This window comes from Cololabis saira, chromosome 2 (assembly GCF_033807715.1).
Source record: "Cololabis saira isolate AMF1-May2022 chromosome 2, fColSai1.1, whole genome shotgun sequence".
Lineage (NCBI taxonomy): Eukaryota > Metazoa > Chordata > Actinopteri > Beloniformes > Belonidae > Cololabis > Cololabis saira.
In genome coordinates this window covers 29321028-29348458 of record NC_084588.1, presented here as the reverse complement: position 1 = coordinate 29348458, position 27431 = coordinate 29321028, and the positions used below count along the sequence as shown (strand labels likewise).

Sequence of the window (27431 nt, the reverse complement as noted above, 5' to 3'; positions counted from 1 at the left end):
GTTCTCTTACAAATTTAAAGAGATGCAAATGAGAAACGAATAAGTGCCTCATTTTCTTGTGTGTCAATGCCGTACTGAATCTCTTCACAATCCTAACTCGTGTTTCCACAGGTCACATACACACTTTTCCAAGATATGTGTCTTTTTGAAATATTCAAGATCCCCGTGAGGGAGTTCATGTCATACTTCCATGCTTTGGAAAGTGGATACAGAGACATTCCCTGTGAGTGCCATTCAGAGAAGTTCAAGATATTATTCAAACGATCTTAATTTTTTCTTCAATTTGTTATCTTAAGATGACCTTTTGTGGTTATTTTTTGAAAACACACAGATCATAACCGGGTCCATGCTACTGATGTTCTCCATGCTGTTTGGTACCTGACCACTCAACCAATCCCTGGGTTCCAGCAGATCCACAGTGAGCATGTAACGGGGAGTGACACAGGTAAACAAACAGCTGAGCGCAAGTTATCTCATAAGATTCTCAGGCTTGTGTCTTTCAATGAGGCTTTCCTGCCGTCAGTGATGTGAAAGGTTGTACCACCAGTCTAATTTTTTTGTTTTCCAGATTCAGATAGTGGAATCTCTCCAGGCAGGATATCCTACGCCTCCTCCAAGAGTTCCTCAATTTCTGATGACAGCTATGGCTGCTTGGCCTGGAACATACCTGCCTTGGAGCTCATGGCCCTTTATGTAGCAGCTGCAATGCACGACTATGACCACCCCGGTCGCACAAATGCCTTTCTAGTAGCCACTAATGCACCTCAGGTAAGCTGTGGCATCTGCTGGCTCTTTAAAGTATTGCAGATTGTGTTTTACAGAATAAAACACAACTACAAATTAAAGAGACTTTACCCTCTGCCTGGAAAATGTAGCTCTGAGTTGCCTGACAATTATCGCACATCATGCACTTTGTGAGTACTTTGTGAAAACTTGATTCGATTTCTCTCCCAAAACATTGAATGCTTTTCAAACTGGAAAATTTCAAACATTGGAGTCTTTGCATAAACTGCTTCGATAGGAATTAAGAGGATAAGTAAGAGCTATCTGGTCCTAAACAAATGCACAATATTAAATGGTCATCAGCTGTTTAAAACACAAAGGTTTGTTAGTTTGCTGGTCCTTAGCATTCAGCAATATGTTAACACAATAACAAAAAGGAAAGATATAATCAAATATAATAGAGAGGCCATTTTTGCATTGCATCAGTTTGGTAAGGGTTATAAGAAAACTTCCAAACATTTGGGATTTTACACAAGATTATTCACAAGTGGAAAACTTTCATGACAGTTGCCAATTTTACCCAGAAATAGTCCAAAAGCTGCAGCCCAAGGTCCTGTTCAGTTCCTTCCTTCATTTTACAAACCTGTTTCAGTCCTGTGTTGGGTCATTCAGGGTTGCTGGAGTCCCGAGGGACTGGGGTACAAGAACCGGGGAAATATGCACATGCTTAGCTGAGATTTAAATTTTGACCTTCTGTATGTCAGGTCAGAGTGCTGAAAACAGCCCCGCCCTGCTGCTAACACCAGACAATACTAACAGGAACACTGTACTCTACAGACCACAGTTTCTGTCTTGACTGTTGGACTTGATGACGGCACAATTCAAAAAATGTCAGAACATTACATTTAGCACACGCTTTCATCCAAAGCGACTTACAACAGAGGAATACAGTCAAGCTACAGTAAATCACAAAGTAGGCGTTGGTAAAACAGTCCCGTACTTTCCGGACTATAAGCCGCTGTTTTGTTTTTTACGCGCTTTGAACACTGCGTCTTTAACAAAAATGCGGCTAATTTATGGATTTTTACGGGTTAACGAGCTTCATGCCACTTATACATTTAGCTGCTTATATATATGTGCAAAATCTGTATTCTTTTTAAATTTAATGCGTGCGGCTTACAGCATATTCAGTTGCGATCAATAGTCCGGAAATTACAGTATTTAAAATAAGTGCAGCAAAGCGCCACTATGACCCATTTAAGTGCTCAGGAAGTTATTGGGGAGCGCAGCTCACGACAGAAGGTGTTCTTGGAAGAGGGCAGTTTTCAGCACCTTCTTCAACGTAGAAAGGGATGACTCTGCTCTTGTGGCCTCAGGTAACTTTTTCCACCATTGAGCAACGACGTGGGAGAAGAGTTTCGACTGAGATTGTGCGTGTGAGGAGAGGGCAAGGCCATTCTGTGTTGTTGTGAAGAGCGCAGTGCTCATGAAGGGGTGTACCCCTTTGCAGGTGTGGACGCAGAGATTGCCTTGTAGGCGAGTTACAGGGACTTCCCTGTTCTCTACAAAGAACGCGGCAGCATAACTTAGGCTTGCAAGGTTATATCTCAAAAAACTACAGCCCTCTGGATAGAGGAGATCAAAGTAGAGATATCTGTCCATCTCGACTAGAGATGCTTGTCCATAGATGCTTTTGTCACAATCTAAAATGTACTGAATATTCCTGCTCTTGTTGCTGCAAAACATAAAAAGTAAAAAACAAATAAATAAAAAAAATGTCCCTACACACACCAGAAGGCAGATTTGTTTTAATGAAAGGTTTTCAGTCCTGCAGTTGCGTCAGAGAGCAGGTGTAAAAGTCATTATATTAATATGACTTTGCATAGAAAAAACACAACATCACAGTAAAAGGCAAATTTGAAGTGATATTAAGTTTTATCTGCGAATATCTCTTCTTGAAATCCAAGAAAGTGGCTGCAAACTGAGACCAGGACTTTGCTAGTGATCCCACTGAGGAGGAAAATGGTGCTCCAGCTCAGAAGAAGCAGAAGTTAGCTTTTAATTTGGCTGAAATGTACATTCTATGGGTATTTTTTAACACACTTGCTGGTTACAAAGAGATTTTACATTCAAAAGGCCAATGAGCGTAATCTTAAAAACATAATGAAAAAGACATTTACTAATCCACTCTTTCAACTTTATAAAATATGCCAGCTATAAGATATGCTTTTTTAAATGCATTGCTCACTGTTATATACACGCCCACACCCTTCAAGCTATAATGCAGCAAGTGAACATAGATTCTGAAATAGTCATGAGGCTTTTTCAAAACAGGAAATATTCCTGATATGCTCTTAAATGAAAGGATTCCTTAACAGTTTGCATATCTTGCCAAACTCCATCCGTCGTTTTAAAGCGACACTACGTAACTTTTCCACCTTAATATCATATTTCCAGAGTCATTGTGATGGTACATCAACTTCCAACAGGTTTAATGACACCTCTGTCATGGTCTGAGGGGTCTGTATGGCCTTCACTGGCACTATGTAACTTTGAGGAGCATGGTAGGAACCCTGCCACACTAAAAAACTACAAATTTTTACGGCTTTGACTGCTTTACGGCATACGTCACTTCCCCCTCCTTCCCGATTCGTAGTCGAGACGAAAATGGGCGGGGCTTGGAGCTCAGAGCTCCGCAGAAGCTGGTAACCCGTTGCTGTGTTGTGGCTGCAGCAGCTCCACACAACAGACGTGGGGAAAAGATCGCTAATGGTTTAACTTTTCACCGCTTTCCTGCTCGGAGGCAGAACCACGGAGGCCGGCCAATTATCTGAGATAACAAATTAAAAGAGTAAAAGAGTCGTCGGCTCGTTTGGATCGCGGCTGTAACGAGTCCGACCAAACATAACGTTCCTCAGTAAACAAACAAACACGCACACAGACGGGCGTCGGATCAAAACACGGGTTTATTAAACCACAAACAAACACTCACAGACCGGGGTCGGATCATTCAAACGGGTTTTATTCCCCATTTCTCCAGCTAAATGCAGTTGTTGGCCAGCTCTCTGCGGTGCGATTAATTTTGTTGAGGAAAAAATATTATATTAAAAAATATACTAAAAAAAATATACTAAAAAATATTTGTAGCTGCAGAGGAAAAAAATAATCTCACGAGGAAAAAAAAATATTGCTCACGCCTCGGAGCCTCTTCAAAGCAGTCAAAAAAAAGAAAAGAAAAGTAAGAGTAATACAAAACATGTACTGTATGTTGTACTATTATACTAATTTATTGAAACACATAGCGAGTCAAACATTTACCAAAGCAGCTGCCAAACACTCCTAAACAAGGTAGCCGGAGACGGTGGTTCTGCAGAACTGCAGCAGTAAATCCTTCTAAAGAGTGGCGCTCCGACGAGGAGCTCCATTCTTTGATAGGGGATTTCATATGGATCCAGACTGTTAATAATCATTATTTTCTCCATATACTGCTCCCTGGCTTCCTTGTTTAAGGTATCCCGGTAAATTCCAGTTCCTTTCCAGCAGTTTAACATCTTTTGTTTTTGCGTTCCGTCTGTTCACTTGGTGAAACAGAAAAGCGTCCCGTCTTGTCTCAAAACAAATGCACGCGACGGGACAGGAGTTTTCCGGCAGTATGCGCTGGTGCTCATGGGAAACGTAGTGTTCTTTCTGGTAAAGCACTACTGCTTTTGTCCAAAAGATGCCGCCAAACTCAGAAAAGCTGAAAGTTACGTGGTGCCATAATTCATCCTCTCCCTTTTTTTTCCTTTCTCAGCGAGGCCTAGAGGCACAAAATAGAGAAAATAGAGAATTTAAAATCATAATAAGAATTTCATATACAGTATTTATGATATTTTTTTCCATATTGACTTTATTGAAAGAAGAAAAGGAGGCCCCTTGTTTGTAAAAAGAAAAAAAAGCTAGTAATGTAGCCAGCCATACCCATTCAGGAACCAAGCAGTGGTTCCTTCATGGGACTAAATGCAACCAAGACAACTGCCTTCACATGCTCTGTAGCTCTGACTGGTTGGATTCCTGTCCAATGGCATCCAGAGGCAATTTGTTCTGCACCCATTGATGCTGACCCCTGGTGCATTGGTGTCGAACCCTGGAAGTCAAAACTGTGGAGACTCTGGATGGCTCTGCGAATATAACAACCTTGAGCCTGAATCTTACTGAGAGGCAATTTCTTGAAAAAAGAAACTACATTGTAAGTCTATAGGAAAAATTGCTTCATTCTCACTTTGGGATCTCAATAAAAATGTCATGATCCTGTCAGTTTGGAGACTGCTGGAAGCGTCTATGCTGCTTTTTCAGTCTCCATACATGAATATGGAAAAGCTGCTCCAGAATTTTAAGTTATTTTTACTGTTTATAAAGCCTTTACTTATGTAGTGCACATTTATCCCTTTTTAATCTAAAACATGCCTCCATGTTACTTGAGCTGCCTCATGTTTTCTCTTGCGGTTTGTCTTGACATATTGTTTCCACCTCTACAGCAGATCTTTAACTTGAGTCAACATTTTCCTCCCGTCTTTTCGTTGTGCGATGACACACAGCCTGGCTTCTGTTAGATTCTGGTAGGCTGCTATCTGACGTCAATGTCACTTGATGCCCTCAAACAAAGTAGCACTATCTTCAATAAATATGTTTCAAACGGAGGTCATACGTGATATTAGCTCCTCACCACATGTCCAGTTACTGTAATCCCAGCATGCTCTCTCATTGGGTTTTGAGAAGGAAATAGAGGATGGAATGGTTAACCAGTTGCCCCAGTTTAAATATTGTGTTTTCACAACCCGTCCAGTGATAGCACACACCATCTGGGTTTAGTCCTTGGAAAGTGGGTTAAAACCTGGCACTGTCCAGTGATAGAGAAAAAGATGTACATGCTCTTTTCCATTCAGTTTTTAGGTGTCAGGAAAAATAAACATGTGGTTCTAACCAAGTCTGAAACAAATTAGCTAAGCACAACATTAGATGAATAGCATCACATATTGGATGTTTCATTTTTTTTCATTAAAAAAAATGAAGATGAAATACAGAAGCAGTATGGGGGAAAAAAAACAACTATGTAGACCCTTAGTATATCAGAAATGAAGAGGGTAACAGGTAACCAGATGATGCTCTTGGCTGACTGATCATCAGCAAATGGAAGCATACCGATAAAAGCAGATGTTTGGGAAGTTTGCGGAGAAGGAAAGATTTCTGCAAAGATCTCAGATATTGCAAAAACAGTAGCTGGTGCCTGTAAACCTTGGAAACATTAAAGGGAGGGTAAGGGATTTCTTTTGATATTTGAAAGAAAACAGAAAACACAAAGAACGAGCACCTCACTCCAGCCATCCCCAAAAAAACATCCCATCATGAACTCTCCCGAGCCCCCTCCCCCACATCATGTCACCTCTCTGTTGACATTACGGAACCAGGGCTGATTATGGAGCCATTTATTTATTTATTTATTTGTTTTTTAAAGATGCTCACAAGAATGACTGCTAGTAGTGAGGAAATTATCACTGAATGTTATAAAAGTGTTTGGGGAGCCTGTGTAGTCGTGACAGTAATGTTGGAAAGCGAATGAACACATTTGGTTCATTTGGAGGTATAACTATGTTCAACATGGCAGCAAGGCTCAGGTTTGGAAAGTTGTATTTTAACAAAACAAAACACAATTTTACTCTATAGACAGACAAGAAAAATGGAGAGCTGCTTGATGCACAGTGCCGTGTATGATGAAAACCAAACGCAGCGTATTAGCAAAAACACCATGTTTTGTTTTGCAGCTGCAGGACCTGGTCACTTGAGTCGAACATTGAACTCTTCTGTAAAACAAAGTCTTACAGAGTCAAATGTGAGATAATCTGTCTGGAAGCTAGAGCTCGTGGGCAAATCGGATCAAGCTACACGACAGCAATCCCAAACACTGCAGCGAATCTACCACAGAATCACAGAGAGAAGAAAAGAGTCAAGGTGGTGCAGTCCGGACCACAACCTGCTTGAAATGCCGTGGAAGGACTTTAGGGGAGCCGGATTTGTTCCTCCACATTATGAGAAACTGATTCTGCAAGCTGTTGAATCGTGGGACCGACTCATTTTGAATGCTGCTTCTGCATTTTTAGTTAAATAGATGGTGTCAAATGTGTTGTCCAGAGGTTATATGTATCTACTGTTAAAGATCCAGATTCGTTTCTCATGTCCTGCTCCTCAAGAAAATTTAAAGAGGGTGTACATTCTTCACATGAGTATATCTGTCCTTGAGTCTCTGAGCTGTTTCATAACCAAATGTACCTTTATGTCCTCTTTTCTGACCTACTGTGCGCACTAGGAATGGGCAATATTTTACCGTTCACGATAAACCGTCAAAAAAATTCCCCACAGTAAGAATTTGTCATCTCGCGGTAAAAACAATAAATTCCCGTTGATGACGTTTTTGTGTAAAGCTGATTTATGGTGAAGGAGTGAAGGAGTGAAGGAGTGAAGGAGTGAAGGAAGGAAGGAAGGAAGGAAGGAAGGAAGGAAGGAAGGAAGGAAGGAAGGAAGGAAGGAAGGAAGGAAGGAAGGAAGGAAGGAAGGAAGGAAGGAAGGAAGGAAGGAAGGAAGGAAGGAAGGAAGGAAGGAAGGAAGGAAGGAAGGAAGGAAGGAAGGAAGGAAGGAAGGAAGGAAGGAGGGAGGGAGGGAGGGAGGGAGGGAGGGAAGGAAGGAAGGAAGGAAGGAAGGAAGGAGGGAAGGAAGGAAGGTGGGAAGGTGGGTGTAGTTTAGTAGCATTTAGTATTCTTTTAGAGCAGTGATTTGGGGGCTCCAAAGACTGAATGTGGTGATAGATTTATAGTTACAAAGGTGGAGTTGAATTGGTATTTTTTTTATCGTCATTTTTATCGTTTTATCGTGCCAGAAATTATCGTGATACATTTTTTAGTCTATACCGCCCATCCCTAGTGCGCACCAACTGTGTGTAATAAAAACACAATATTTAAGAGGAAGTGTTAAGAATCCTTTTGGTTGCAGTTTTCCCAGTCTCACCACCCAATTTTTCCATCTGTGTCTTGAAGGCGGTGCTGTACAACGACCGCTCAGTGCTGGAGAATCACCACGCTGCATCCGCCTGGAGCCTCTACCTATCTCAGCCCGAGTACAACTTCCTGGCGAACCTAGATCACGTGGAATTCAAGCGTTTTCGCTTCCTCGTCATTGAGGCAATACTGGCCACAGACCTCAAGAAGCACTTTGACTTTCTGGCTGAATTTAATTCAAAGGTCTGAGAAGAAAAACCCAGAACCACTCATGCACAAATCATACATTTGTAAATGTCCTGATGTATTCAGGAATCACATGCATATTACATGAAACTTATTCCAGGAGTAGGTACCCAGCATGATGAGTGCTGCGTTAACTAGTTAACCGGTGCTACTAAGACGTCCCTCTTTGTCTGTTTGTCAACAGGTGAATGATGTGAATAGTCCAGGAATTGATTGGACCAACGAGAACGACAGGCTCCTGGTGTGTCAAGTGTGTATCAAGCTGGCAGATATAAATGGACCGGCCAAAGTCCGAGACCTGCACCTCAAGTGGACGGAGGGCATCGTCAATGAGTTTTATGAGCAGGTACAGACTGCATCCTAATGTGGCACTTTTCATTAGAAGTATTTACAAGTGCTTTTATGGTCAATTAGAGCAACCCCCCTCGAAAAAACTTAAGTAAGGGACACTTAACAACTTTACCTAATGCTACCTTTGAACAACCTATAAACATCAATGTTATCAATACACAAAACAAGAGCAAAGATTAAAAGAACCATAAGATCCAATAGTGACATTTCTAAATCCCATCTGGAGCATTTCAAGTTTTCCACATGAAGTCAGGTTTGTCTGTCATAGTGGGTTTAGTTGCCCCCCCCCCCTCTAGTCTTTAGATAACATTTCAAAATGTCAAAAGAATAGCAGTTCAAGTAAGTATATTCATTTACAATTCCTTAAAAATAAAAGATAAGTAATCAGAAACTGCTCCTGAAGTATCCTGCAGGGACTGAAGTCCACTTGCTGAATCCATTGCACACAAGTGTATGATGTTATTAATAAAAAAGAGAGTACTCAACTGCATTATTTCTTAAGATGACAAGTAGAGCATTTTCACTTCAAATCAATTTGAATTTTCCATTAAAATATTCATTCAGAAAAATAAAGGTCACAAAGTAGGTGATCAGTGAAACCAAACAGAGTCCATTTGATTTTTTTCTAATTAGGTTAAGTGTATAAAAAGTGATTATAAGATTAGGTGAAATCCGGACCATTATAAATGGGCTGTTGTTTATACATAATGCTGCCCAGCCAAACCAGTGGAAACTATGAGTGAGACTGAAAACCAGCTTGTCAAGATAAGAGAAGTTTATAAAGTGATAACCGTCTGTGCAGCGCTCCACTAATCAGACCGTCATGGCAGAATGACCAGACAGAAGCTGTTCCTCACTAAAAGGCACATGACAGCCTGCTGGGGATTTACCGAGGGCCATCTGAGAGACTGCTGCTTCATGAGAGGCAGAATCTTCCGGTTTAATGAAATGAGGATTCCCCCATGTACACTATGAGCCAAATACTCTGGTTGAACGTCCCCTCCCTGATACCATGCAGCACTCAGAAGGGACTTCCAAAAGAGATTTAACAAGCACCTCGTCTGAAGACACACAATCAAAAGAACACATCAAAGGAACAGCCAAATTTAGACATTCTGGAGACAAAAAAGAGTTTAAAGGGGACCTATTATGGCATCTAATACCTATTTTAAACAGGCCTTGAATGTCTTAAAAACAAGCTTTTGATTTTTTTTGCTAAATAAATCAGAAATTCAGCCTCTGAGCCATGTCTTTATCTTCCCATTCTCTAACCTCATTATCTATGTGGGATTCTGAGTGGGCGGGGCTATGATAATGAGGCACTGTGCTGATTGGCTGCCTGAATGACGCAATACACCGCTACCTAAAAATGGCGGAAGCTCCGGCCGGCGGAGTTAGTTGTGGGCGTGGTTTCACGCATCGGAGGCCAACTGATGCAAATCGCATTTTGGTTACGTAACGACGGGAGCAGAATCTGAACGGCTCATAGAAGTCACATCACACTGGACGGCTCTTCCGGGCGGCTGTACAGATACTGCAGAATTTGGTTGCTTTCCTCCTTCTCTGAGTTGGCAGGCTGAGGGGAGACCACTTTATATATGATAAAGCAAGAAAAAAACGTGTTTTTCATAATAGGCCCCCTTTAAATTTATTGAGTGATTTTGGCCCATATATTGGAAGAAAGATGATGGAGACGGAGAAGAGGGGAACACCAAAGAGAAGATTTCTGGACGCCTAAGGGGGAACAGAGTACCCAGAAAAAAAACAATTAAGTACAGGGAGGGCATGCAAACGCCACACAGAAACCTGCAACAAAATGCAAAAAAAAAAACCAACCCAAATAAAACAAGTAATACCTTTGAACTGCACATACAGTCATAAAGGACCACATTTTAAGCTTTATGAAAATGAATCTGCAGTGGTTCAAACTTAAAGGAACCCTGGGTTGTGTTTTGAATCCACAGGGAGATGAAGAAGCGAGGCTGGGCTTACCCGTCAGCCCCTTCATGGACCGCTCCTCCCCGCAGCTGGCCAAGCTACAAGAGTCCTTCATCACTCATATTGTCGGACCGCTGTGTAATTCCTACGATGCTGCTGGCCTGCTCCCTGGCTTCTGGATTAACGGAACAAGATCAGATGAAGATGATGACGAGGGACAGGTGGACATAGACACAGATGAAGAGGAAGATGAGGAAGATGAGCTAGAGGATGAGATGACCCCAGGTAAGACATGATGCCTGCTGTTCTCCCAGTAATGCCAGTTGCAGACAACAGATACACCTATCGAAAGCTGCATGCCATCCTGTGCAGTGCAATTTCATATACGCCACTCACAAAGCTGTGCATTACACAATGAACAATAAACACATCAAAGCAGATCTCCTCGTCCATACAAGCATACAATCATTCTCTTCATTTCTGTTCCTTCAGGTCACCAAAGTCAGATAGTGCCTTACCCTGGTAATCCAGATGTTCCTAAATGTATGCTTTTACCTGTTATTTGTTTCAGGGAGGACAAAAAATCGCCGCAGGTTGTTCTGCTGCATCATGCAGCACCTGACGGAGAACCACAAGGTTTGGAAGAAGATCATAGAGGAGGAAGACAAGAGCAAAGAGCTCGGCAAACAGCAGAAGCAGCAGCAAGACATTTTGCCCACCTCCCCGTCAGATGACATCCAGGTCATCCAGGAGGAAGAGGAGGGAGAGGAGCGTCAGTAGCAGGAGGACAAAAGAAGGAAAAAATGAAAAGGAGAAGCTGTGTATGGACACGAGTCCGTCGACCGCCTGCCTTTCATTGACATTAAAGACAGACAAGTTGATAAATGCACTTGAAACACACTTTGGTCCTTCACAACACACACACACACACACACACACACACACACACACACACACACACACACACACACGTATTGAAAGATTCACTGTGCAGACATTTAGATGCTTCATCAGTCATTGTATGTGGAGAAACAAAAAGGCCTTACTACTGTGAGCGGATCCTTACTGCAACGGTGGGGGCCCAACCCCTATGCACTTTTACCCCATGGAGAGTGCACCCAGAAAAAAAAAGAAAGCACCAGAACTGAGAAGAAAGGTGCACGAGAAGAGTGTGGACGGACGGGGGTCCAGCATTGACTTGCCCTCCATGGTAGCCTGGCTGTGATGCTGCCTTGAATACAAAGCGCTTGATTCTTAACACCTCCCTAAGGTACAGAACTATTCCTGTATATCTGAACATGAAAGGTGGAGGAAAAATACCGACGCCGGCGGCATCATGAAGTGATTTGATACCCTTTACCAAAGTGAACTGTTCATTCTCGGAAAGACACGAGACTGAAGCGGTTTCAGCCTCAATGTCAGGTATATTTTTAAATTATATATATGTATATATTTAAATATATGTACATATATATGATGTGCCTGTCTGAACCTTTACTAAGTCCGTATTGGCCCAGAGCCTTGGCTTGTGTAGTTCTCTCTCCTTGCTGGCGACACGAAACACTGTATCAGACTCAGTCACAGAGACATTGTTGACATGTTGACTGATAATTATCATCATATCTGCATCATTTTTGATGCTTTTATTCATGTGTACCACCTCTCTCTCTCTCTCTCTCTCTCTCTCTCTTATTTTTCTTTAACTCTGTTCTGTGGGTGTGTGGATATTTCTGGCAGGAATGTGATGGAGAGAATGGGCAGAGAGAAAGAGAGCACATTATTTTTAATTATTTTAGTATGTAATTTGTGTGTGTTTGTGTGTCCTTTTTTTTTCTTTTTTTTTAAATAATTTTTGGTTTTAAATCAGCGAGATGTTCCTATATTGTTAAACATTAAGATCAGGAGTGCTGATTCAGTGAATGGATTCTTCATGTTCCTTTTTAATTACAAGTATTTTTTTAAAGGTTACTCAGGATTCACGCAAGAGTTTAATAATTATTTTGCAAGAACTTATGTCATTAATATGAAAAAACACACAAAACTGAGAAAATTAAAATTTTGGGTGACCGACGTAGTTTGTAATCTCTTAATGAACAACTTGACTACAAGCAAATTCAAGCAATTTAAATCCTCTGTGGCAGAGGAGCATACAGTATGTGCTGTCTCTTGGCCGTTTGTACACTGTTTGCATAACCTCTTTACAACCTCACTGGAGAAAAGGTTATCTTGATTGTCGGCAGACTGCAAATGTCTCTCCTGCAGCAACGCAACACAAACAGTTTTGCAGTTCTATAGCAGTATATGAGTCTTGTTTTTCTTTATTTTTTTTAAGCAACTGTACAAAGTCTAAATGTGTGTTTTGGGTTAGTTGGCAGAAACTGATGTTAAGACAAACTAAATGCACTTCTGATTTACTTTTCCCTTATTATTTTATTTTATTTTTTTAAGATTTTTTTCTGAATACACAAACCGGCCAGTTTGTAAAGAAGGGATGCAGGGTTTCATGTCACTTTTGTTTTGTTTTTCTCTAGCTATATATTTTATGAGGTGCCACGAGGCAGACTAAAAACGATTAATTCCCTCATTTATGTCTCAAAACAACTCTTGGCATTCCACTAGAATAAGACGTTTTATCGAAGGGAAGGCAGAATTGCTGCCTAGCTCCTTTATCAGCTTATTGAAATCACAATCACTGCAGAAAATGTTAAATAAGCAGTGTAAATTGACATTATAATATTTAAAGATAAAAAAAAAATAGGTACAGATGTGCACATTTTAATACCAAACAAGTGTTTAGCCACTGTACAAAAGAGAACATGCATATAAATATATATATTTTTGAATAATCAAATGAATGCATTTGTTTTCTACACACAGCTGACACATTGTACATCCTGTAATTGCCTTTGTGTTTCCAGAGTGTTTTATCTCTTTCCAGATGTGGAACTTGTGGGGGCTTTTTAGTTAGATTTTCCGATTTTGTTTTCAGCCTCTGCGCGTTCCGTGTCATAACCACTCTCATCTCCACTACCAACTCTCTCTGTCGCTGTTGTATGACTCCACCCGGCTAGTGCCACACGTTACCTACACATAGTACCTTGCTGGCTGCGGCGTGCCCATAGGCAGCATTTCTCCAGGCTCCAGTACTGTTTGTGTGAGAGCAGCGCTTGAGTCAAATCCTGCACGGGGATCAAAGTGGCAGTGGCGGTAGCGAGACTCAGAGTTGGACTCAGGTTAGAGCCTTAACCATTCTGACTAATCCCTCATCAGTTTTTTTTTTTTTTTTTTCTCCCTTTCACATGGACCCAAGCTGGATCATAAATCCTTGGTAGCTCCAGACCTGACATATTCTGGCTCATTAAGTTGTAAATGTTTGTTGGCTTCTCACTGTTCAGTCTTTCAAACCACAGTGTCCTCCGATGATTGTGCCATAAATACGTCTATGAATGGTTGTTACCCTTATGTAGCATCAATGTACGTATGCTTGTCTAATGTAACCATTCACCCTTATCTACATTGTGGGGACAACAGATATTTGTTGTTATTTATAGCTGTCATAAAACACCATCCCTAAAGTATCAGCAGTTTTCTTTGATTTTTGTTTTGTTTTCTTTTATTTCTTCGTGGTAAACTCATACAGTACACTTTTTTTTGTCCATGCCACCTCAAATAAAAACAGGAATAACCATAAAGACCATTTAAGAAAAAAAAGGGAGTGAAACCCATTGTTGGGTCACATGTATTTTCACTGAGAAGTCCTCGTCCCGGGAGGTTGCTGGGATGTGACGTTTGAATCAATGTTATTTTACATTTGTTAGACTGAGCGTTTTAAAGATTTTAAAACGACACCCATGTTCAGCGTGATCGGCTACAGTAACAACGGGTCAGTCCATTGTCTGTAAATCAAAATAGATTGCCCTTGATGACCCACAGAGCATTTTCAGTTTTAATGTTCCCATCTCAGCATTTCTCCACAGCAGGCATGTGCAGGATTACAGCCGATCAGTGCTGGAAAATGAGAAGCGTGCTGAGGTGTTTCAAAACTGCACTTTCTTCAATGACCACTAGATGCTGACTTTCAAAGTTAACCCTTTATAATCTGTTACAGATGGATGAAGTCACTGACCTAAAAAGTTAATCAAAGGCAGATGTGCCTCAAAATACTGCTTCTTAGTTATAATAATCAACTTCTCTCCTCAATCAGTAAGTGAACATGTATTTTTCAACGTCTCAAATTAATGTCCTCAGCTTCATAAATCTGCTTTGTGTGTTGGTGGTGCTTTTGAAAATAATTATGAAATTATATAGAAATCAGGTCTCAAAGATATTCATTTTATATTTTCTTCTTCTATAAACACCCAGATGGTGGGAATAAGGTGCTGGGACTTAATTGGTTAATTGAATGACAGTTTGCTGACAAATAGGTGACTTCATGGTGACTATTCCTTTTTAATAATTGCATGAAATGCTCAACCTCCATAGATCACAATGTTAAAATGGGCAACTTCACCACAATATTTGACATGTTTATAGAGTCTATTTCTAATCAGTCCGTTCAAAGGGTGACAGAGGATCTTTCAAAAATCACAAGTGTTTTAGGAACACAATATATGAACTGGAACATCAATTAAACTTCCATCAAAATGCAGGATATAGTGGATGAATAGTAAGGTTTTATTTGATCATCTTTTGTTTGTACAATTTCTACTCCATCCAGCTTTAACGTGATGCAGAAAATCAGCATCCTCTCATCATCAACACTCAACTAACTTCAGCCCACCTTGGAGCCTAATTCCACCCAGTTTATCATGTTAAAATATCAAACAAAAAAGGTACTAGAGTTTTTCATGAAGCACTCTCGTGAGGTTTCAGAGAGGTTTACAGAACGATCCGGCTTCAGCTCAAACTGGTACAGTCTCACGGTCCTCCATAAAAGCTGTTGAGTAGAGGAGCATGGGAATCCTGAACTGTACCAGTTTGAGCTGAAGCCAGAGTGCTCTGCGTTGACGCTGTCCAAGTACAAACGAATGAACGAATGAAGTAGAAAGAAAACATCTTAATATAATTAGTTTACTAAGTCAGCTGTTATTCATTACTTAGAAGAAAGTAATTTTCACATTGAAAGTGAGCAGTGTTTGACAGGATTCCACTTAGGGGTCAGGGTTGGGTGAACTGCTCTGCTCAGCTCTGATTGGATGGTGTGGATAGTCTTTTTATTTTTTTATTTCTAAGTTCATGACGTAGACTTTGGTTGCTGACATCACATGAGAGTTAAACTTGCAAGTTTCCGGTTGATTTGAAAGGAATGATGTCATGACACGTGGTGTCAATCAAATGTTTCAAATCAGTTAGAGTTTTTATTTTCTTCTTTTTGGTTAAAGTTTGATTTAAATTCATTTCCATAGTGAACGTCAGGAGAATCAGGAGGTTTTACTTTTATTTAAACACAATATTGCGCAGTTCTGGCTCTACAGTACATCCGCAGAAGGTAAGCTACGCAGCAACAAGTGCACAAAAGAAGTTTCCACACGCACCTGTAAGAGAAGCTCGTGGGGAAGACGTGTGGAGGAGCTCTGGCCACGGAGAGGCAGGGGGGAGCAGCAAGAGAAAGGAGACTGGAGTTGTTGCCAAATGTACAAAGTTTAATGTCATTTTCTTCAGGTATAGCACCAGGTGAGTCATCACATAATACAAATAAACATGTTCGCTAGCTTGTGAGAAACAGTAAATACAAACAAAGCACGAAAATCAGAATTTCTGCATAGCTACATGTGAATTGATGAATTGTTATTTTCCATCAGCCATGTAAATAGAAGATGGTATGACATTTCTTTTTCAGAATGAGGGCAAAAACAATAATATTTTTGTGCATGTAAGTGTAGTAAGTGCTCGTGGCACAGAGGGGCTTGCATCAGACCTGCACCACATCAAATCAGGCCAGTTTTGATGGATATTGTATATCAATAAAATCAACAATGATTGTCATTTTCAACTGTTCTTGGAAGAACAGAGTGGATGAAGGGAGTAGCAGCGGTGTTGGCACAGGGAGACGTGAGACAAGTGTCCTCGACTTCAGGCTTCATTAACATTTTACGTTTATTTGATTTTTATTGATAAGGTAAATGTATTCCAAAACTTGTGTCATTTAAGCTGTATGGTTTTCTGACCCTTTACTTATCCCACATGCAGAGCTTACATGAGAGACAGACCTTCATTCTAGAGAGATGTTTTGTTACATTTGAGTATGAAACCTCCACCTGATCTCATTTCGATGGTGAGTTTCATTATTGCATTATGATGCTAAAAATAGGATTTACCTGGTATATACATGAAACACATGGCCAATGAAGCCAACTCTGGCTTATGTAACTTGCGTTTCTTCATGCGAGCACCGTAACAGTAGCGTATAAAAGGCCACGCCTTTGAAAGTTGTCTTGCTGGAGATACAGTTCGGTCTCCTGACCTGAATTATTGAATTCGTCCAGCCCTGGCCAGCATTGGTGGGTTCCATCATCACACAGTCGTATGATTTCATTTACATCTTACACAACACATTTAAATTTCCAGTGCGTCTATAATAACCGTAAAAACAACAATGTTGCGTTTACTTAATTTTAAAATATGAAAAGTAATGGCTTTGTTAGGCATCTCCTCCACTTCCCATCAATTGATTCTGCTAGTGCTACATCAGGTCATCTGGGGTCTTAATATAAGTTAGACTGAAAGATTTTGATCCTTCCACGCTTAAAAGAAAGGCAAGTTTTCATTATCACGACACTTGACGAATCCCTTCCCTGAAAAAATAAAAAAAGGAGAGCAAAAAGAACAACAAAAACTGTTAACCTCTACGTAAATGCAGTACGGCGTTAGTACTGATAAGCACCATTTAGGAGAAACCAGCATTGAACTGTTGGTTTCCACAAATCCATGATGGATGCATTTACTTTCTGAGGAAAAGATTATCCAAATAGCACCATCCCTGGAGAAGAGGTCAGAGTCGGTCTGGATGATGTGAACCTTGGCCAGCATCCAGCTCCAACACACGATGTTCACAAGGTTCTTGGAAAGTCTGCTTGTCCCATTTCAACCAATACAGATGGCAGGAAAAACTGGTGTAATTTATCTGTCCGAAGCTTTCCTGTGATAGCAGGGCTGTGAACCATCATAGGTGTACTTATTATAAATCATTGACCTGAGCCATCATCACAGCACCAAGGTACACAGATATTTCACTTTCTGGTCGCAGGAGCTCAGAGAATTGAATCGATGTTTTCCCAGGATGTCGCTTGAGGACTCGTTGCCTCCCCCGCTGTTTAAAAGTACTGTGCAAATTTGCATAATGCTGGCAAAAAAAAAGAAGAAAAATAAGATGGAAAGAAATGTATAGTAATTGAGTAAACTGGTTGTACCCGTTCAGATGTTTAGGGACACCTGTTTTAACCAAAATTCTGCTTGGAAAGATGAATGCAGAAGCTGCAGTTGACAGCCAGCTTGCCTAATTGTGATAAGGAGTGTCTCAGGAGCAGGGAAGCTTCTGCTGCCTCCGGACCGCACAGATGGAGTAAGGTTTGGGCTGTAAGGTCATTCCTAGTTTGGGAGTGACAGTTGGAACGGCTCCTGGAGGAAACTGAAGATGAAATCTTTGCAACAAGGTGGTAAAAAAGAGGAACATCTCCATTCGGGCCAGCTGTTCGCCCAAGCAGTGACGCCTCCCTGAAAACAGAAAGTTTGTTTATTTAGTCTCTCACATACACAAGGGCACAGCATCCGGATAATTCATTTCATGTTCTCAGTAATACACTAAAGTTCTTGGCAAGCAGGGACACAGCAGTGTGTGTGTATGTGTGTGTGTGTGGGGGTAATGGGTTGAACTGAGGACAATGAGAACTGCAGATGGAAATTAAAAACTCCTTTCAGTGGGTGTTGAGTGACAAAGACCACATGAGACCTAAAACTTCGCACACACTGTCTGCACAGAAATATTAAAAAGTGGACCAAAAAAAACCAACAAAACGACACATTGATCCTACATTGCAGGCAAACACATTAACCTCGTCCAGGACCCTGACTGTAGATATGTGATCAGTTTTTAATCTAGATCCTGCAAGACCATGGCGGCTTTCATGAAACAAGATAGACTGAAATACTGCAGAAAGCAGGACCTATTAAATGCAGGTGCCAATACAAATTTTCAAATGACACTCTACCACGTATTTAGTGAAGGGTGTAATTTCTAAGGAAAATATTAAATATTTGATTTCAACATATCAGCGGTTGAATATTAGCTATTTTGAAAAATATAATGATATGAGCTTAGGATGGGGCAGGAAACGACGGAAGAAGGAGAGATAAGGCGAATAGGCAGTGTTGAGTAGCTATGTGTTTTGGCTGTCAGGCAGCTCGGGATTGAACACCGTGCTTTAACCACTGCATGGTCTTAGGAACGCATCAGAATTCATTATAAGTTTGTTTTTAGTGCAGTTAATGGCCTTGCAGCTCCTTATTCATGTGAGATTTTACGTTTTCACCAACCCAACACAGCTCTGGGTTCTGCCGGCCAGCATCTGTTGGAGGTCTGGTGATCGGGGAGCAAACTGTAGGGTGATCGCTCCTTTGCCAACACAGGTCCTAAACTCTGGACCGCTCTTCCCCCTGAGCTACGTACCGTCTCTGACCTGCAATTGTTCAAAGCCAAACTCAAAACCTTGGCTTTTGGTACATATCAGTATAACATAACTATTATTTTACTCTGTATTAATGTTTTATTTTACATTTTTATTGTATTTAGGTATTGATCTTTTATTTGATTCAGGAACTTCCATCCAAATCAAACCACTTTCTGTGGACGTTATTTAAGATAGACTGAGACAAAGTGGAAACTATGCTGTGTAACGAATTGAAATGCTTTTTGGAAATCAAGAACACTGCATGCACAAGCAGTTCATACGGCAACATCGGACATGGTTTCAGGCTGGATTAGTACATGCTGCACGGGTTACTCATACATGTGTACAGGCTAAAATGTACGCTGTTTTGGTAGCAGCATTTGTTAACATCTAGACAGCTTTTTCAAAAAGAGAAAGCCCAAAGTCTTGACCTGACCTGACCTATTGAAAACTCTTTGTGATATTGACGAATGAATGAGTGTGCTGAATCAACGTCAGTGTGGAGCAAGAATGGGAAAGTATTTTGCTTTCAAAACAACAGCAACTGGTCTCCTCGGTTTCCAAACAGTTACACAAGTGTTATTAAAGAGAAGAAGAGGTCAAAGCCTCTTGTAAACTGTCTCTCAGTTTTAACATGTGCAGCCTGAGAGATTAGCAGTAATTACTGTTTCAGTTCCTGACAGAACTGGAAAAGACAATCAAGGCAGATCTTAAATATTTGTTTTTTTCTGTTCATGGATAGTATGCAGCTTGTTTCAGTCCCATGCTTTCAGAACTAGGACTGTAATCTCACTCCCTTTCGAATATGTACTTTGTTATGTCTCATGTTAAGACGATTGTCTTATTTTCTTTCTTTTTTTATGATTCATATTCGAAATAAACTCTACTACTACTAATGACGATTAAATTATATGTGACGATTGTAATAGGTGTAAATGTATTCAAAAATGTTGTCTTTTTTTCATTTTTATGCCTCCACTGGAACATGCAAATGTGACATTTATGTTCATTCATCCAGCTGTTTTTACACAGGTGAATCGAGAGTATTATGACCATTATAATGACATGATCACAAGTATCTCAAATAATTCTGTCAGCACTAGATACTATCTGCTGATTTCATTGATCTGAGGGACCCGGGTTATCACTTACATACACGATTAGTTAAGTTACGCTACAGTTACACCTCAACTCGGCCGTGTAACTGGACTATGACGCTTCTCCCAGTAAACAAGCATTGTAGGGGAATCAATTTATTGACCGATTCCTCAACCACCGGCGGAAATCTGCCCCTATCAGCTTCTTAACGTTAAGCTTTTTCTTAAGTTGACCTACAGTAGTACATCGCATATCAAATATTTTTTACATTTTACTCATTCTGTAAGTGTTACTTTTTTTTTTTTTCAAAGAGAAGTCATGATTCTACGGGAACTACGGAGCATGTGCAGAAGGCCTGGGCCACTTTGAGTCCAATTGTACATGTACATGCAGGAGTTATTTCCCTTCCAACTGCATTATATGTGTGAATTTGTGTGTCTTAGTCAAACTTTTAAGGATTTGATTTCAAGAACACTCTCAAGACTCTGATTAAGGCGAAAAGAATCGCCGAAACATGTCAGGTATTTAAAAGAAAATTTAAATTTCTTGTCTGACAAAAAGAATGAGCAAATTAAAGATTTCAAGAAAACTGAGTTTTTGCAGCTCTAGAGAAACACAAAAACACTAACCCAAGGAGAATGGAAGGAAGGCCTCACGCTTCACAAAGTTGCCACTGCCGTCGAGAAATCTCTGCGGTGAGAAAATGCCCGGATCTTTCCAGTACTTCTCGTCAAAGTGCACTGAGTAGAGGTTTGTGATCACCATGGTGCCTTTGGGGATTTTGTACCCATTGACGTTTGCGTCCTGAGAGGTGGCTCGGAAAATACCCAGGGGTACAATGTTGCAGAAACGAAGGACCTCGTGCAGGACTGCCTCCACATAGGGCATGTTATGCTTGTCCTCCATGGTGGGTGCCCTCCCATTGGCCAGTACACTGTCGATCTCTCTGTGCACCCTCTCTTTGCACGGAAAAACAGAGACCATAAGACTTTTATTCAGATGTAACATTACTGGACTTAATTTAAACTAAAACAAATGAACAGGTTAAGATATCTGTCATTGTCAAATATAAATCAAAAATGTTTTCATGTCAGAATGATGCTCTGATCTACGACTGACCTTGTATGTTGGGGTACAGGGCCATGTACAGCATAGCCCAGCGCAGGGTGTTAGTTGTGGTCTCTGTGCCAGCAATAATGAGCTCTCCCACTGAATAGATGAGGTTCTCATAAGAAAAAGATGAATTGGGATTTCCCAGGTTCCGCTCCAACTCATCCAAATAGGCATCAACATAGTGACGTGGCGCATGTGGCACCCTGCCGCATGAGAATCCCTGTATAACCTCGTCTAAAAAGTCATATACCTGGGCAGCGTTACGGAACAGCTTCTGGTGCTTTCCAAAAGGCACGTATTCAATCCAAGGGAAGGCATTGTAAAGGAGTGCCCAGCCGCTCACTGCCAGCTCCACATTCTCACTGAATATTTCAATCATGTGCTGGAAGTTGCGATCATTGTATGTAAAACGATGGCCGAAAATGACCAGATTGGTTATATTGGACACTGCGTTGGTCACGAGGTGTTTGGGATTGAAGGGCTTTCCCTTGTGCTCATCAATGGCATCAACAAAGAACATGCATTCCTCTGAGATCCTTCGCTCAAACAGTCTCTGGCCACTGCCGAAGTAACGGAACGAGTTGCAAGCCAGTTTGCGGTGCTCAATCCAACCTTTGCCATATTTACAATTAAGAAGCCCTTTGTTTATTGAAGAAAAAAAATAAGAGAAAGAGAGAGAGAGAGATGTCAATATTCAAAATCCAAATAATAGTCTAATATAGTTAGGTATTGCTTCAGAAACAGCATGCATTGCAAACACATGACAACATCTTACCACCCATTTTGGTCATTTTCTTGAACAAAGGTAGTGATGGACGATCAGCAAACACCTCGCTCTGATGGTAAAGGCATTCCTTGACACAGTCGTACCCATTTAATACCACAGTCAGGATACCTCCCAGGTCAAGAGAGAAAATCTGCAAGGTTCACATTGGCATATAAACATATTTGCATTGCAACCCCTCCACCCCCTTCTACACATTTTGATCTATGTAAAGGATTGTCATGTTATATAATTGCTTTCAATTGCTTTCTACAGCTGTGCTTACTTTTAAAGGATCATTGAAACTTTGCTGATATATAAGATATTAATAAAGGTTATGTCACTATTCACCGATGTCAAATGATGAATGGAACTGGTTAAAAAAAAAAAAAAATAAATAAATATATATATATATATATACATATATATATATATATACATATACATATATATATATATATATATATATATATATATATATATATATATATATATATATATATATATATATATATATATAATTTATTAGGGGTGGGACGATACGGGTAACTCACGATTCAATACTGTGGCGATATGTGGCCCACGATAAAGATAGTATCACGATACACGATATTCGATATATTGTAAGAAATGTCATCAACGATATATCACGATATATGTGACAGAAAAAGAAAAAATATATATAATATATATATATATATATATATATATATATATATATGATTGCATTAAAAACAAAAATCTGGCTGCAGTTTCATGGACTTGGATTCAATACCATGCTGTATGCATGTGTGTATATATATACATATTTTGAAGCTTGCATTAAAAAAAAGACAGTGGCTGCAGTTTCTTGCACTTCTCCTAATGTTAGGGCGAGTCTCTTTTGTCCATTTCATAACTAATCCCAGGTGTGCGCGCATGCACGCCTGCGCGCTCTGCAGAGCCGAGCTGTCTAAAGGCTGATTTATGGTCCCGCGTTGCACCAACGCAGAACCTACGCCGTAAGGTACGCGTACCCTACGCCGTAGGGATCTGCGTCGATTTAACGCGGAACCATAATTGAGGCTTAAATGCGCTTCATGCAGTTTTACCTGTCCGTGAACTTCGCTCTGTTTCTTGAGGAAAACGTGCGGCTCGGTGGCGAGGGAGAAAATGTTCCCTATGACAGGGATGGGAGATGGACCGGGAGGAAACCCGGGGGGTCTTCTCTGCTTGACGAGCTGGCGGACCAGCAGGAGTGCGAGCAGCGCCGCGGCCAGGCAGCCCAGGCTGAGCAGAGCCTGACACACCGACAGAGACGGCGCAGACACTGGAACCATCTTTACGGAATCAGCAGAAACAGCCAGAGCCGACCTGGGCTTCTCCTCTCATAGACTGCAGCACATATATCATCCTGCACATTTTCTATCCCCCGCCTCTAAAGCAGAAGGTTGGCCAGAAAGTTAAGAGTAAACTGTTGCTGAACTTTGTTCCGCTCATGAATCGATAACCCCGGCTCATTTTTTGGTGGTTATAAGTTTTTTGGTTGATTTTAATGAGCCTATCCTACAGAGGGAGCAACACGCCAAAGAACTAAACTTCATGCTTCACGCCGGCCATTGCTGTTGGTGTAATAAATTGGGGGGCATTCAAAGTTTAAAGTGTCGAAAACGTTGTTTGACCGGGACAAACGTGCAGACAGCCTGCACGAGGGAGGATAACACTTGCACAAGGAGTGATTTACATCAGACAATTATATAAGGTCAACTTCAATGTATCAGTAGGGAAGCTGGATTTCAGAGAGGTTGCACGTGAGTCAGCATTTGTGCCTATTTGGTTACAGAGATGACGAGTCAGAGGCACATTTCTACAAATTACAAGTCAATTTGAGGAATCACTGCTTCTCAAGTCTTAAAATGTAAAAGCAATAACACTCTGGTCTGGAATTCAGAAAGGTAATAATGCTGCTGAGGTCAAAAGATTAAGGCATGCAAATTACATTTGACTAGCTATATCAAAAAAGACAATTACATTTTTATTTTTTTTTCAAAGGCCTTTTGGTAATCTTCAACACTGTAATGCCGGATGAATCACATTGGATACATACATTTCTGGGATCACTGCACCACCCGTATTATCAAAAGAAAAACGAAAGAGATTTATTCACTAAAATTAATAAATAAATAACGTTATCAATGTATTTAGTGTGACACAAAAATTGTTTAGAAACTGGTAAAGCCAAATTTGGGATTGTACTTTTTTCCCAAATATAATTAAAAAACAATAATAAATATTTTCTGTGTTATTTCACATGTCAGGCCTCAAAGGGATATCTGGTTTAAATTAAAATCAAATAAATAAATCAATACATCTATCTATCTATCTATCTATCTATCTATCTATCTATCTATCTATCTATCTATCTATCTATCTATCTATCTATCTATCTATCTATCTATCTATCTATCTATCTATCTATCTATCTATCTATCTATAACACTTTTGTATAGAAGCCCAACAGCCCCAGTTTTGGTGTTATTCATGAAGGTATACAGTATGAAACTTGTCTCTCTGTTATAAACTCGTAATGCATGGATTTTTTTATTCATTCATTCGTTCATTCATTCATCTATTCGTTCATGCTCTCTCATCAGGAGAGCATGAACTCAAATGAGAGTGAACATGCGTATGAGACTTGAAATGCACAGCACCATCTTAATTCAGCTTCAGTATTTTGGTCATCATGGCGTATTCTCATGTGTCTGTAAGAATTGTGCGCATGCATTTGAGAAGGAAAAAAATACAGCTTGTATGAAAATGCATGAGGTACCAAAAGACAATGCATGTTATAAGAAATAGTTTGCATGTTTCTGTACTATAAGCCTGTTTTCTGCACATTTCTCCCCATTTCTAACAGCTTGGAAAGATCCGTGTCTAAGCGCTGCACCGGCTTAAGCACATGCGTGCTCGGCAAAATCTATCTATCTATCTATCTAAATCTGAATAATTAAAGAGCTTGATTGTAAATGAACCCAGATAACTGAGTGGTTCTGGTCGTGTATGTTCGGGTGTTAGCCTGTTTTTAAGTAAACTTTGACCCAGTAATCTGTTGCAGGTTCTTTCACCTCAACACGTTAAAGGTTAGGTCATGCTCTACTTTCAGAGGTTAAAGGTGAAGGAGTAGGCCACATTCCAAACTTGCACAGCTGTGCATGCTTTTTTTAGGCGTATAGGCCACAATTTATGAGGGTCTCTGTGGAGATGGGTGGAGCTGTGCTATATGTAAATGATAAATAAAGAGCACAAACTTGTGCAAATATTTGAAACTGTTTTTCTCACTGCAAGTGAGCACTATACTTTTTTTTTTATTGCCCCTGTTTTAAAAAAAAACTTTTTATGATTTGCAAATTGAAATGAATAGTAGTGAGAGCATGCAGAGGTTAACCTACATAAATATAATCATCTCATTAATGTGGTTTTAAAATGTAAACACTTTGCCTGTTTGTGAAATCCTGCTCTACACTTTTCTGCGAGATCTGTTCATCACGACTAGCTCCTCATTAGACATGAAGCTGTTTATCCAGCCGTTCCTTCCTGCTGACTGCTGAGGCAGCTGCAATCCCCCCCCCCCCTTCAGATGCCTCAATGGCCTCTATAGACCTCTCCCAATCATTTAGATTTGTTAGGGCTATCTAATGAGGACATTCTTGCAAATTACTTCTTTGCTTCCTGCCAGCTTCCCTGACTAAAAAGCTATTCTGCAAGCGTTAAAACCATCTGTCAAATTTAATCAAAAAATCATGTTCTCACTGATGCATCATCTTGTTAGTAGTTTGGTTAATCAAAACACGAGCAGCAAGAGTGTCCAGGTGGTCAGTATAGACTATATTTTGTAACATAATATATATATATATATATATGTAGAGAGAGAGAGAGAGGGAGATTTATATACATGTATACTTATATGTGTATATGTATATACAGTATACTGTATCCTACAGCAGTCACATCATCAATTTTTAAACATGTAATGTATTCTATTTAATGTAAATCCAGTTTAGTATATGCCAGGTATGACGAGCCATTGCAGCATTTAATAACTAGAATTGATATTTGTAACCAATAACATTATCTCTCAAGTCAAAAAGAGTACAACATAATTCTTCTGGGGATAAACAACATTACTTTTACCTTTAATATATGTGGGATTTCTCATTATGAACATTTACTCTTTGCAGATATCTACACTGTGGTTCAAAATTAAAAAATACTTTATTAATCTCAGCAGGGAAATTTATTGTTGCAGTAGTTATTTAAGTCACTTCAAAGAGTCATTGTAGGCTATAGGGTTGTTTCTGTAAGCAGGAAGGTATTTTCTGTTGTGGTGTGTGCTGTAGCATATCTGAATAAGCCTCTGACTGTTGTGAAGAGGATGCTCAGGGTTTTCTGATCTTCTTCATTGTATGAAATATCCTCCTTTGCAGAATCAGCTCCAAAGGGTCCAGAACAGAGCCAAACTTTTTTTTTTAAATCAATTTGTTCCATTTGTTCAGTGACTTCAGTACAAACCCTGAAGGACCTACGCTTCTTTAAGAAGTAAAATCCGGTCTGTCCTTTCTCATAAACAGCATCAGAGTTGTATCTCCAGTCCAGTCTGCGTCCGAGGTAAACACTGAGGTATTCACTCTCGTCCACCGCCCCTTTTTCTCCCTCGATGGAAACAATATTCACTTTAATCCTGGCTCTCCTAAAATCCACAAACATCTCCTTTGTCTTGTTCACATTCAAGATGAGGTGATTATTCCCACACTATGCGACAAAACGATCCACCAGTTCTCTAGTCAGTCTCTTGTCCATCACTGATACACCCCATAAAGGTCATTTAAGTCTGCTTTCTGCTACTGGCATGACTCCAACTTGTACTGGAAGTCTGAGGTGTACACAGTGAAGAGGAAGGGTGAGAGTACAGTCCCCTGTGGTGCTCCTGTGCTGCTCAACACCTGGTCAGACACACAAAATAATGTGGTTCAGGTTCAGGTTTTTATGATTTTGCCTTTATGCACCATCACAATGGATTTAAATAAATAATTAATATGTGATCAAAGTGAAAAATTATTTTAAAGGGGACCTATTATGGCATCTAATACCTATTTTAAACAGGCCTTGAATGTCTTAAAAACAAGCTTTTGATTGTTTTTGCTAAATAAAAACGCATCGGAGGCCAACCGATGTAAATCGCTCCATAATTAATAATATATATTTATATATACATTATATATATATATATATATACAGTGTGTATCATGCAAGTTTATTCATATATATATATATATATATATATATATATATATATATATATATATATATATATATATATATAAATATATATATATATATATATATATATATATATATATATATATATATATATACACATACATGTCTAGATTAAACTACTATCTATCTAGTTTGCTGTGATTTTATCTTTTTGCATTGGATTTTGAACTGCATCGGTCTGCGTTAGAG

At 39.9% G+C, this 27431-nt stretch overlaps 2 protein-coding genes across 2 annotated transcripts in view; one reads left to right on the top strand and one right to left on the bottom strand.

Moving 5' to 3' along the window:
- Positions 1-13864, top strand: part of pde3b (phosphodiesterase 3B) — a 59391-nt gene extending 45527 nt beyond the window's left edge. The window contains exons 10-16 of the mRNA XM_061742792.1: positions 112-223; positions 332-445; positions 569-768; positions 7791-7994; positions 8182-8343; positions 10313-10571; positions 10858-13864. Of these exons, the coding sequence (XP_061598776.1) occupies positions 112-223; positions 332-445; positions 569-768; positions 7791-7994; positions 8182-8343; positions 10313-10571; positions 10858-11066 (1260 nt within the window). The 3' untranslated portion in view covers positions 11067-13864. The remainder of the gene's footprint in view (positions 1-111; positions 224-331; positions 446-568; positions 769-7790; positions 7995-8181; positions 8344-10312; positions 10572-10857) is intronic.
- A 2043-nt stretch (positions 13865-15907) lies between these two features.
- On the bottom strand, positions 15908-23370 carry LOC133461755 (vitamin D 25-hydroxylase). Its single transcript, XM_061742791.1, has 5 exons — positions 23018-23370; positions 21939-22080; positions 21170-21802; positions 20680-21009; positions 15908-17999 (listed from the first exon to the last, which is right to left on the bottom strand). Exons 1-5 carry the CDS (start codon positions 23243-23245, stop codon positions 17803-17805), a joined length of 1530 nt encoding a protein of 509 aa, XP_061598775.1. The 5' UTR covers positions 23246-23370; the 3' UTR covers positions 15908-17802.
- Positions 23371-27431: the final 4061 nt, after the last annotated feature.